Consider the following 13084-nt stretch of genomic DNA (forward strand, 5'->3'; position numbering starts at 1 on the left):
AAAAAAAGAATTAATCAGTGAGTGCATACACAAATGGGACTACAAATCCATGTCTCGCTCTCTCTAAATCAGTAAATATTTAGAAAGAAAATAAGGTTTTCTCTCAGCATCTGATGTAAAATAGCGCTCAAACTAGCACATCATTTTATTTTCAGCATAGCATTTTTCTTTACCTGACATTTTTTATTTTTACCTGTTTGACTACCTCCCAGAATGTAAGCTCCATGATGGCAGATTGTGTGTCTTCCCCAGCTCCCTTGACTAGCTACTGGCATCGAGTAGGTACTCAGTAAATATTTGTGGACTCACTGGATAAATAATCCCTCTAAATTTCATTTTTCTCAGTTATAAAATAAAAATTTCTATCTGAGCCCTGGCTGGTTTGACTCATTGGTTAGAGCGTTGGCCTGTGGTCCAGAGAGACCCAGGTTCGTTTCCTGCTAAGGGCGTGTACCTCGGTTGCAGTTTGTCCCCGGCCCTGGTTGGTCATGCGGGTGGCAGCCACTCGATGTGTCTCTTTCATGTCGATGTTTCTCTCTCTCTTCCTCCCACACTATTTGAACAAAAAATGGAAAAATGTCCTCGGGTGAGGATTTAAAAAAAAATTTCTATCTGAATGATATCCAAGGATAAACAAAGTCAGGCACTAAAGGCAATAAAGATAGATTTTTATGGAAGTTGCTAGGTACTTTATATAATTTTCATGCCTGTTTTATAGTCTTTAAGATCAGTATTATTCTTGCTCCCCTTTTATTGCTGAAGAAACTGGCTCACAGGTCATAGAACCTGTGGCATTTTCCTGATTAGTCCCTATTATTGAGTGGATTGTTGTTATTCAAATCTTTCCTCAGATTGTTAGGTGGCTCGGGTGTGTTTGGAATGCTTGTATATGGAGAGAAGTCTAGAAATTTAAGATTATGCCCTATCATAGAAGGTCTGAGATGCCAAACAGTGGAATCTTTACCCATAAGTAAGAAAAAATTGAGTTGGAGAGTGGCTTGATTAAAATATGCCTACAGTTTGGCAGTATTTTTAAAAATTAATTAATTAATTTTCTTTATTGATTTGAGAAGGAGAGGGAGAGAGAGAGAGAAACATTGATTGGCTGCCTCCTGCATGCCCCTCACTGGGGATTTGGCCCACAACCTGGGCATGTGCCCTGACCAGGAATCAAACCAGCGACCTCTTGGTGCATGGGGTCGACGCTCAACCACTGAGCCACACCCGCTGGGCCAGTTCGGCGTTTTTTTAAAACCTACTTCTGTTCTAGGCATAGAGATCAATCAACTATTGTACTTGGCCTCCAGGAACTTCTAGGCCATGTGGAGAGACGGAATCACATAATTATTTGCCTTTGGGAAAATGTGCCACAGAAGTTTGTATAACATTTCGAGAGCAAAGGAGAGAGCTGCAGACATCAGTACTTATCTTAAATTCAGTCAGCAGTCAATAATAAACGTTTCTGGTGTATTTAAGTGATATGTATTTTAGGGTAGAATTGGAGTGCATTGTTTGTTACAAACTTTTCTCTTTATAAATATATATTATCAAGAACAGTTACCGTAATTACACAACAAAACTATTTATTAAATAAAATTTTTATATATTAAGATAATAACTTTCTCTGACAGATATGCCAAGAGTTTAATAGCACCTGGGCATGGGAGATGGAGAAGAAAGGCTATCTCGAAATGAGTGTTGAATGCAAACTAGCACTCCTAAAGGTAATAAGTTTATTATTTATTACAGTTATTTTAATTTAAAAATTTATTTTGACTCTGGGTTGAATTGGAAAAATAACTAGAAAGTAGACATTTCTGTTATTGCAAAAAGACAGTAGATATTTTTCTTTAATTTTTTTGTGCCAAAAGTCTGTTCTTTAAATGACTGTTTTTGGTTATGTTTCAGTACACAAGTATATTTAGATTTAATGATATGTGCCTGTAGGGACTGTAATACAGTGGGCAGGCAATTGCCCCAGATTAATTTTATTCATTGTTTTTAGCCTTCACAATCATTGTTAACACATGCTGTAAACTGTGGTTAATCTTTTTACTGATTTGCTAAATTAGTAATTTGATAGTTTTCCAGATGAAGGGGGACGGGGGGCATGCTACATAACCAAACCAACTAGATTAAAATAGATCTCCTCAAAGTAGATTTATTTTCAAATTTGAATTTCCCTTTCTCTGACTAATATATTAGCAAGGTGGCCAGCATAATGAAAGAAAAAAATACTTTTCATAGAAGAGAGACTATTGGGTTAGATAACACAGGCAAAGACAAAGAGAGTGTGATAGGAACTTCATGTATTATCTGCCTGCACAGAGAGAATCCTGCCTTTATACCCTAATCATACATAAAAATGTTTAACCAAAAGTTGTCAGTTCCTCGTTTAGTCATGTGGTTATCTTTTTATTAAGATAATTCTCTAGAGGCAGCTATCAATGAGACTACCTTTCTTGAAAACTGCATATATCTCATACTTTCAAAAACATTTATTTCAAGAATGATACTCATTTAAAAGCATTAAGAGAGAAAGAATCACTGAAAATTTTATACTGTGAGACAATTTGGGTGACTTCTTGCAAACAGACTCAGTGCTTTTGAAATGTAACTTGATTTTTGTATCATTGATTGTGTTAAACATGTAAATTTATATAATACTGAAATAAAATGTTAACTTAAAATTTAAGCAGGTTGAGCCCTGGCCGGTTTGGCTCAGCGGTTAGAGCGTTGGCCTGCAGTTCAGAGACCCGGGTTTGGTTCCCGCTAAGGGCGCGTACCTTGGTTGCAGTTTGTCCCCAGCCCTGGTTGGGTCGTGCAGGTGGCAGCCACTCGATGTGTCTCTTTCATGTCGATGTTTCTCTCTCTCTTCCTCCCATACTATTTGAACAAAAAATGGAAAAATGTCCTCGGGGGAGGATTAAAAAAAAAATTAAGCAGGTTGTAAAAATGCAGGAGAGTATGGTAAAAGATTCATAAAACTGTACATGTTCTTTCTGCTTCTGTTCCTGAATCAATTCTGTGGTTGAGCATGTCACACTTACTATAGTGGAGAAACATTTAGGTGGATATTTTAAGCCATGTTATGACTATTTTCCAGTACCTCTGTGAGTGTCAGTTTGATGACAATCTCAAATTCAAGAATATTATCAATGAGGAGGATGCCGATACCATGCGTCTCCAGCCAATTGGTCGAGACAAAGATGGCCTCATGTACTGGTACCAATTGGATCAAGATCACAATGTCAGAATGTACATAGAAGAACAAGATGATCAAGATGGCTCGTCATGGAAATGTATTGTCAGGTATCTTTTATTGGAATCTTTTTACATCCTATTTGTGTTTTCCGTACTTTGATATCTTCTCTACTCAGATATAATCTCTGAGGCTGATGTGATTCTCTTTTTGTGGAGTTAGGGAATTTCCAGGACCTAACCTAGTGCCCAGCACAGTACTCATAGTAGGCACTTAATTCATTATTTGTCAAATAAATAAATATATTTAACAGTGTGGTCCATATCAGGACATCGCCTTGAACTTCAGGAAGCCACAGTCTAACAGATAATAATATATTGATAATATGCACATACAAAAAAACTTTGTTAGACAAAAATACAAGAAAAGTATTATTTGGTTCTTATTTATAGTTTTGTATTAAGATTGTCTGTTTATTCCTAATTATTTTAATTTTGCCAATTCATCTTGATACGTTAGTATATTTTCTAGTTATATTGTGTGTACATTTCTATACTGGGGTTCTGAAGAAATCTGAGGAAGATTGTGCTTTTTTGCTATAATCTTTTATTAAAATCTTGACTTCTTACTTGCATTGACAGATAATGGAAACATTTAATGTAAAACCTTGAAATACAACTTTTTTTTTTAAAGCTGATCAGAAACATTTGATTCTTTTTAAAAAAAATATGTTTTTATTGATTTTTTTTTTTTTAAGAGCGAGGAAGGGAGAGAGAGAAACATCGATGTGAGAGAGAAGTATCTATCTACCTCCTGCACACCCCTGCTAGTGCCCTAACTAGGAATCAAACCAGGACCTCCATGGGACAGCAGGCTTTTTTTTTTTCTTTTTTGGTACGTGCCCCTAGTGGGAACCGAACCCTGGGCTCTCTGGTCCACTGGTCGATGCTCCAACCGCTGAGCCAAACCGGCCAGGGCCAGGCTTTTTTTTTTTTTTTTCTAATACATTTTTTTTTTCTTTATTGATTTGAGAGACAGAAGAAGGGAGAAGGAGAGATAGAGACATTGATGAGAGAGAACATCAGTTGGCCACCTCCTGTATGCCCCCCACTGGGGATTGGGCCCACACCCTGGGCTTGTGCCGACCAGGAATCGAACTGGTGACCTCTTGGTGCATGGGTTTAATTATAACTTTTTTTTTTTTTTAATCCTCACCTGAGGATATTTTTCCATTTTTTGTACAGATAGAGTGGGAGGGAGAGAGAGGAAGGGAGAGAGAGAGAGAAACATCGACGTGAAGGGACACATCGAGTGGCTGCCACCCGCACGACCTACCAGGGCCGGGGACAAACTGCAACCGAAGTACGTGCCCTTAGCGGAAACCGAACCCGGGTCTCTCCGGACCGCAGGCCGACGCTCTAACCGCTGAGCCAAATTGGCCAGGGCTAAATATAACTTTTTTAAAAGAATCAATAAGTGACATTGGGAGCGTTATTTTTTGCAACTTAATTATTTAGAATTTCTTCCATTAATTCCAGCAGTTTTTATTAATTTGGAAAATATTAGAGGATCTATAAAATAGGGAGAATTAATAGATATATAACCACTGGCTCAGGAAACACTCCTTTGTCTTTTAACTCAGTTTTAATTTAGCAGGTTCTTATAAGTGATTAAAAATTATTGTTTTGAAGAAGAGATAATACATAGAAATTTAGAATATTTGTTTGAGTCAGGGAAGCTCAACTTTCATCCCTGAGAATAAATGTGAATTGAATGAGCTTGTGGACAATTGTTTCAGAAGCACTCTTTTTCATGCTGTAATATGGTCCTCTGAATAGTTAATTTCTAAATGGAGATAAAATAGTCCTGAAATAAAATTTACTCACCATCTCTCTGTGAATATATACATTGAGAAAATAATTATGATTATTAGTGATTAATCATACATGTTTAAAATAACTTCTCTTGTACACTGTTTCAAGTATGCTATACCCTAATGCATGATGTGAAAGAACATAGATGTTAGAATTAACAAGTGTGTTTGAATTTGTGTTCCTCTGTTTACCTTCTATATAGGCAGAATACTTAATTTCTCTATGCACTCTTCCCTGTACTATAAAGTGAGAATAATAACACTTCCCCAATATAGTTTTTGTGAGGAATATATGAAAAGTCACACTAGAAATATAGCTAATGTTCAATAAAAATTTGTTTCTTTTCTCCCAACCTTTTTATTGACTTTTCTTACAACATTTCTAACCCCAAATATTGAAACACTTTTTCATAAAAGAAATACTTATCAGCAGAAAGAGGAAAGGGCATAATTTAATTAGTGTATCTTTTACCTCTTCTCATCCTTGATCATTATTCTAGGTTTTAGTCTCTATACTCTGTCATTTAAAAAAAAAAAACTCCTTTGTACTAACAAAAATCTGTTTATGATAAACATAAAATGTTATATGTGGCATTGTTCAGAAGCAAATGCTTATATACAATGTCTGAACAGTTTTCTCAGGTTAACAGCCACAATTTTTTTTTTATTCTCACCTGAGGATATTTTTCTAGTTATCAGATAGAGTGGGAGGAAGGGATAGGGAGAAACATTGACTGAGAGAAACATATGAGAGAGACACATCGACTGATTGCCTCCCGCACGACCTGACCAGGGCCAGGGATGAACCGCAACCACGGTATGTGCCCTTGACCTGAATTCAACCTGAGACTTATTGGTCCGAGGGCTGACCCTCTAACCGCTGAGCCAAACCGGCCAGGGAGACAACCAGAGATTTCTTTAGAGAACTGGTGCCAGGTTACTTTTAGACTTTTTTTTTTTTTATCCTTACTCGACATTTTTCCTTTTTTGTTGTTGTTTTGTTTAGATAGAGTAGGAGGGAGAGAGAGAAAGAGAGAGAGAGAGAAACAATGACGTGAAAGGGACACATCTAGTGGTTGCCTCCCACACAACCCACCCAGGGCCAGGGACAAATTGCAACCGAGGTATATGCCCTTAGCGGGAACCGAACCCAGGTCTCTCTGGACCACAGGCTGATGCTCTAACCGCTGAGCCAAACTGGCCGGGGCTCTTTTAGCCTTTTTGAAGAACATCTATGAACATATGCATTTTTATCTGCAACGTGCCAGGCAACTTTTCCAAGCCATGTTAAACTATTTAAAGCCAAATTCTAAATACCTGATTGTCACATTACTGTTTCCTTATTTCATTAAATTGTATTTCATTATATTGTATTTCTCTTTTTAAATTTTAAAAATTTTTTTCCTTTATTGATTTTAGAGTATGAGGAAGGGAGAGGAAGAGAGATAGAAACATAGATGAAAGAGAACATCGATTGGCTGCTTCCTGCATGCCCCCCACTGGGGATTTAGCCCACAACCTGGGCATGTGCCGTGGCTGGGAATTAAGCTGGTGACCTCTTGGTGCATGGGTCAACGCTCAACCACTGAGCCACACCGGCCGGGCTATATTGTATTTCCATTTATGTAGTGGGGAGTACATGGGATATCTCTATACCTTCCTCTCAATTTTGCTGTGAATATAAAAGTACTCTTAAAAAAAGTCTTTTTTAAAAAATTGTAATACCATAGCTTCACCTCAGTTTTAAAACTTTTATTAAATAGCAATTTCCATTTCTGTTTGTTGTAAAATTTATAATATGAAATATATATGAGGTGGATAGATAGGAAGTATTAACTGATAAATAATTACATTTTTTAATTTAAACAAGATTTAGTAAGTTGCTTTCCAAAGAGTAAAAGTAGTTAAATTTCATCGAAGTATATGAAATTGACAGCATTTGCTTATGATGTTTTAACCTACAAAAATGGCAATTTTGTCTGTTTTTCAATTTTATTTTGTATTGGTTTCAGGTGTACAGATTATTGGTTAGACAGTCATATACTTTACATAGTGTTCCCCTCTATGTTTCCCAACTGGACCATACATAGTTACCGCAGTTTATATGGTTTAAGCATGTGTTAATAATAGGTCTCAAAAACAAAAATATTGCCCTGGTCGGTTTGGCTCAGCGGTTAGAGCGTCAGCCTGCGGTCCAGAGAGAGCGGGTTCGGTTCCCGCTAAGGGCATGTACCTTGGCTGCAGTTTGTCCCCGGCCCTGGTTGGGTCGTGTGGGTGGCGACCACTCAATGTGTCCCTTTCACATCGATATTTCTCTCTCTTCCTCTCTCTCCCTCCCGCTCTATCTGAGTGAAAAATGGAAAAATGTCCTCGGGTGAGGATTTAAAAAAAAAAAAAAAAATTTAAGCTCTAGCCAGTGTCTGGTTGTTTCAATTAATGTTCAAGTAAATCTTGCCATGGAAAAGTAATAGTTGTTACAATTATTTTATCTCTACTTTAGGCTTGAATGAAAATACAGAAAAGTATTTTTTATATCTGATCAAAAACATTTTATAAGTGATATTGCTGTACACCAGGGGTATGTCAGGAGAATTTCCTTAGGAATAAGAAAGGTAAGCAAAGAAAAGTGAACACCACAAAGTGGTAGTATTTGGTTATTAATACTAATGATGAGAGAATGTTAGCAAATCTTAGACCAGATTCTAATAGTGATTCTTCAAGATTAGAGAAGGTCTCCTGATAGTGCTTTTATATCAAGTCTGCTAAGGAAGATAAAGTTGTATGCAGACTTGAACAGTTACTTTATAAACATATACATATGGCCAATATTCACATGAAAAAGTTTTGACATCATCATTCATCATTCTTGACTTAAACCCTAGTGAGATTGTAGGAAAGGAAAACTTTTACCTTCTCCCTTCTTGGTTCTTTGGCTGGTGTAATAATTAAGTTGACTTAAGACATTAGCAGAAGGGGGGAAAACAAACAATATTGTATGTACCTGACCCCAAAATAAGACCTAAGGCTCAAAGAAGTAACCAAACCAGCTGCTTTTTACCCTTTAGACAAAGAAACAATAAATTTGTGAAGCGTTGACAAGTCAAAGAAGTTTGGGAGTGGAGTAGTGAATCAGTAAGGAAGTAACAAGGCTTGTTTATACAGCCTTCTCAGCCTTGATTTTCTGTCTCTGGTGATAAGGAAACTCCCTTTGCCTTCTTTGTATAGGTGGGATATACTTTCACATGGGAGAGTTGTCTCTTGTTTTCAGGGGGCACAGGACTGTCAGAGTGTCCTTGCACCAGCTGTTTCTCAAGTAATTTTCATTTAATCTGCCAAAATGGTACACTTGGGGGTGGCATGTTCTCCTTTTGAAGATACCACTTTATCTCCACTAGAATGACTAAAATGAAAATGGCTTAAAACACCAAATGTTAGTAAGAATGTGGACCAACTGGAACTCTCTTACCTTGCTGGTAGGGATTTTAAAATGTACAACCACTTTGGGAGATAGAGTGGCAGCTTCTTCAAGTGTTAAACTATTACCCCATTACCTAGCAGTTTCTGCTAGGTATCTGTCTTAGAGAAATGGAAACACAAATTTATAAAAAAACCCTTGTATAATAATGTTCATAGCTTCTTTATTTACAATAGCTTTCATACATGGACTCATTCATCCGTGGGCCGATGCTCTAACCGCTGAGCCAAATCTGCCAGGGCCAAACACCTGTCATTATTTATAAGAGAACATGGGTGTTTGTTTGTTTGTTTTTTTCTTAATCCTTACCCGAAGATATTTTTTTTAATTGAGTTTTACATAAAGTGGAAGTGGAAGGGAGGGAGGGGAAGAGAGAGATAGACAGACAGAGAGACGTAGACATTGATTGGTTGCCTCCCTCAAGACCCTGACAAGGGCTGGGGAATAGAACCTGTGACCCTTCAGTCCTGGTGTCAGTGCTATAACCACTGAGTCAAACCAGCCAGGGTATTTTATTTCTGAGGATATTTTTCCATTTATCTTCAGTCAGAGTGGGAGGGAGAGAGAGAATGAGAGACAGACTGAAAGGGACACATTGATTGGTTGCCTCCCACAGGTCCCTGACCAGGGCCAGAGACCAAACCACAACCGAAGTACCTGGCCTTGACTGGACTCGAACCCATGACTCTTTGATCTGATGGCCGATGCTCTTAACCGCTGAGCTAAACTGGCCAGGGTGAGAACATGGTATTTTAGAGTCTGTAATCTACTCTAAAAGGTCCTACAGATAATGTTGTTGTTGTTGTTGTTTTTTAATGGATGTAATTTGAATATATGTGTATTTATAAAAATTCTTACTGCTTCAAATTTAGGACTTAAAAAAAAATTATTTAGCATACTAAAGATAATTGTTAGATTAAAATAGGCAAAATCCAGATGGGTAGCTTTTTGTTTTCATATAAGAATGACAACATTAGGCTTGCGTTTTAATACAGTAGTCAGGTTAAAAGCCTTTTAGGGAGTTCTTCCTTAATACATTTTTCTGCTAAATTTCTTTGTTGCTTAGAGTAGTGGAAATAGTTGACGTGGATTTTCTAGCAATATTGACTCTTTCTAATGTTTGGAAGCTTTTTAAAATAGGTGTAGTGACAAATATCAATATATTCCTCAGTTCCTAGCATGACCTCAAAAAATTATAGGTTGAGGCACTTATTACATATGGTATTCTCAATGAAATATGAAAAGTAATAACAGTAAGTGGATAGAGCCTTAGGTTAGAAGCAGGTTGGTGTAATGAAATAAAGAGATAGGAACTTTTCCAAAAATAAATTTATTTAGTGTCTTTAGGTTTTAATATTCCTTTTTGTAAAGTGGAGGCAGTACCAGTCAGGATCTTTAAAGAGCACCTGATCTCACCCTCTATTAGAGGGTTAAAATTCTAAACTGTTCATTTTATTGGGTATGCTTATTTGATATTTAAAATATGTGTAAACGTGTGTTCATTCCCATACACAATGACAAAATGGTTGCCGTTTAATTTCTGAAATATATCCATCAGTGCAATTTTATTACTTTTCTTAGGAGACCAATTTAATAATACTGGAGAGAATCCAGTCTTTTATTTTATAGATAAAGAAGCTGAGGCCTAGTGGAAGATAGATGACCGGTCTAGGGGCACATAGCCATGTATTATAGAAACAGGGATTTTATTCATTTATTAAACATTTTTGTAGTGCCTACTTCATGAGGCGCAGTGTCCCTGGTCTCAAGCAGTTGAGTTTAGCTGGAATGGAGGTTTAAAGGGATAGGAGGATAGAGGGCATATTTGTATGACAGATAATAAAACAAGTAATTTCATCGTGATACTAATTACATAGAATTAGAGATGCATACAGAGCCCTTTGAGAATACAGATAGGAAGCTCATGGTGCTTACCAGTTAACTCAGTGGCAGAAATAGAACTAAGTTTCCCAACTCTTAGTCCAGGGTTTTCTTTTTATCTTCACTGCTTATCTGTGCAGGAAAATATCCAACTGAGGTTTTTCCTTTGTATATGACATTTAAATTAAGAGTATCACACCTCTGGTTTTGGTGGAACAAGTAGAGATTATGTAGATTAGAATCTTATTTGTTTGGGATTTTTTTTTTTTATTCAAAATAAATTTTCTTCCTGTAGTTGTAAACTATAATTGACAAAACAACATCAATAACCCTAAGTTTTAGGTTTTTGAACTTTGTTATTACAGCTGACTTTTTTCCATAATTACTCAGGAAGACTTGGATCATAATTTTGTAACAATATCAAATATTATTCTCTCTGTAGGTGGAAAAGAGGTCTTATTTTCAAATGAATCAAGAATTTGAATCATTGTGTTAAAAAGAAATGTTTCGCCCTGGCTGGTTTGGCTCAGCGGTTAGAGCATCGGCCTGTGGTCCCGAGAGACCCGGGTTCGGTTCCCGCTAAGGGCATGTACCTTGGTTGCAGTTTGTCCCCGGCCCTGGTTGGTCTGCGGGTGGCAGCCACTCGATGTGTCCCTTTCACATCGATGTTTCTCTCTCTCTCTCTCTCCCTCCCTCCCTCCCTCCCTCTCACTCTACCTGAACAAAAAAATGGAAAAAATGTCCTCGGGGAGGATAAAAAAAAAAAAAAAAAAAAGAAATGTTTCGTCACCCTGGCCGGTTTGGCTCAGCAGTTAGAGCATCGGCCCACAGACCAATGAGTCACGGGTTCAGTTCCGGCCAGGGGCTCGGCACGTACCTCGTACCACGGTTGCAGTTTGTCTCCTGCGCTGGTTGGGTCGTGCGGGAGGCAACTGATCGATGTGGCTTTGTCACATGGATGTTTCTCTCTGTCTCTGTCTCTGTCTCTCTCCTTCCCTCCCACCCTGTCTGATGATAAATGGAAAAATATCCTCAGATGAGGAATAAAAAAAGAAAAGAAAAAGAAATGCTTCTTCAAGCACCTTTTACATTGATTTTGTACTCCTTAGAGATTGTATAGTACTTTAAAAAATTATCAGACTTTGATTTTTATTTAATTTGTTCCTAACTGTTCTTTTCAGCCAGATATTTGCATTGCCATTCTAATCAATACAGAGAGTAATCTAAAATTCATTCATCTTTGGAGAATAATATATTTTAATATGTTTTTATTTCTAATATTTAATTTTAAAATTCAAGGTTAATTTGGTTTAGCTGTACCAGTGATTTTGTTGTTCTTAAAGTGTTTTTTATTTTTAAATTTTAATTCCTAATATGTATTATTCTGAAAGCTCTTTAGAACAGAAGAAAAGTTTTTATGCTGTCTTATTTTCTCCCTTGTTTAGAAATCGAAACGAATTGGCTGAGACTCTTGCACTCCTAAAAGCACAAATTGATCCTGGACTGTTGAAAAACTCTAGCCAACAGGACACCTCTTCCCGGGATAGTCCCAGCTTTGAAGAGGAGGAGACTAAAAAGGAGGAAGAAACACCTAAACAAGGTTTTTTTTTGTGTGTTTTGTTTTGTAATTTCTTCTCTCTTCTTTCACGCATCTTCCTAACTATTTAAATTGGAAATCTGTCCATTCGAAAAATTGTTAGGCTTCCTGTAAAAGGAGGTTGATCTTTCATTAAGTTAACAGGGGGAAAAAGCAAAAAGAAAATTAAGTACTTACTCTCTTATATTGGACTTTTAAGAAATTTAAACGAAAATGTACAGATCATCAAACAATATCTTTTACTGGTTTAAGAATGTGAAGATAACTTAGGGAACTCTTTTTTTTTTTAAATTGTGGTAAAATATACATAACTTAAAATTTATTATTTTAAACATTTTTAAGGGTAAAATTCTGAGGCATTAAGTACATTCATGTTGTTTTGCAACCATCACTACCATCTCCACAGTCATTTCCCCTCCCCAGGGCCCTGGGCAGCCACTTAATCTACTTTCTGTCTCTGGATTTGACTAAGCCTGGGAATCTTATATCAGAGAAGTCATGCAATATCTGTCTTGTTTGTGACTGGCTTATTTCACTGAGCATAATTTCTTCAGTGTTCATCCATGTTGTAGCATGTGTCAGAATTCCCTTTCTCTTTAAGGCTGAGTAACATTTTGTTTATTCATCTGTCAGTGGACGCTTTTTTTCCTTCCACCTTTTTGCTATTATGAATAATGCTGCTATGAAGATTGATGTACAAATATCTTTTCAAGTCACTTCTTTCATTTCTTTTGGGTATATATCTAGAAGTGGAATTGCTGGATCATATGATAGTTTCCTTTTTAATTTTTTTGAGAATCCACCATACCATTTCCCACAGAATATTTTACATTTCTACCTATCACTTGTTCTTTTATTTTTTTATAATAGCCGTTCTAATGGATATGAAGTGGTATTGAGGTTTTTCTATGAAGTGATATTGAAGTTTTTCTGGTAGGTTTTTTTTTTTTTTTTTTTTTTACTTTGTTTGTTTTGGTTGCACCTAGCAAACTTTGAATTCTACAATAATTATAAGTATTAAACCTGATTTTCTACCTTGGCCGTTGGCTAGATGGT

At 36.7% G+C, this 13084-nt stretch overlaps 1 protein-coding gene across 17 annotated transcripts in view; it reads left to right on the forward strand.

The window, feature by feature from the left end:
- Positions 1-13084, forward strand: part of RSF1 (remodeling and spacing factor 1) — a 125365-nt gene that overhangs the window by 64836 nt on the left and 47445 nt on the right. For all 17 annotated transcript variants that reach the window (XM_036259002.1, XM_036259003.1, XM_036259004.1 and 14 more), the window contains 3 exons: positions 1632-1724; positions 3107-3312; positions 11877-12031. In XM_036259002.1, the coding sequence (XP_036114895.1) occupies positions 1632-1724; positions 3107-3312; positions 11877-12031 (454 nt within the window). The remainder of the gene's footprint in view (positions 1-1631; positions 1725-3106; positions 3313-11876; positions 12032-13084) is intronic.

This window comes from Molossus molossus, unplaced genomic scaffold (genome assembly GCF_014108415.1).
Source record: "Molossus molossus isolate mMolMol1 unplaced genomic scaffold, mMolMol1.p scaffold_m16_p_13, whole genome shotgun sequence".
NCBI lineage: Eukaryota > Metazoa > Chordata > Mammalia > Chiroptera > Molossidae > Molossus > Molossus molossus.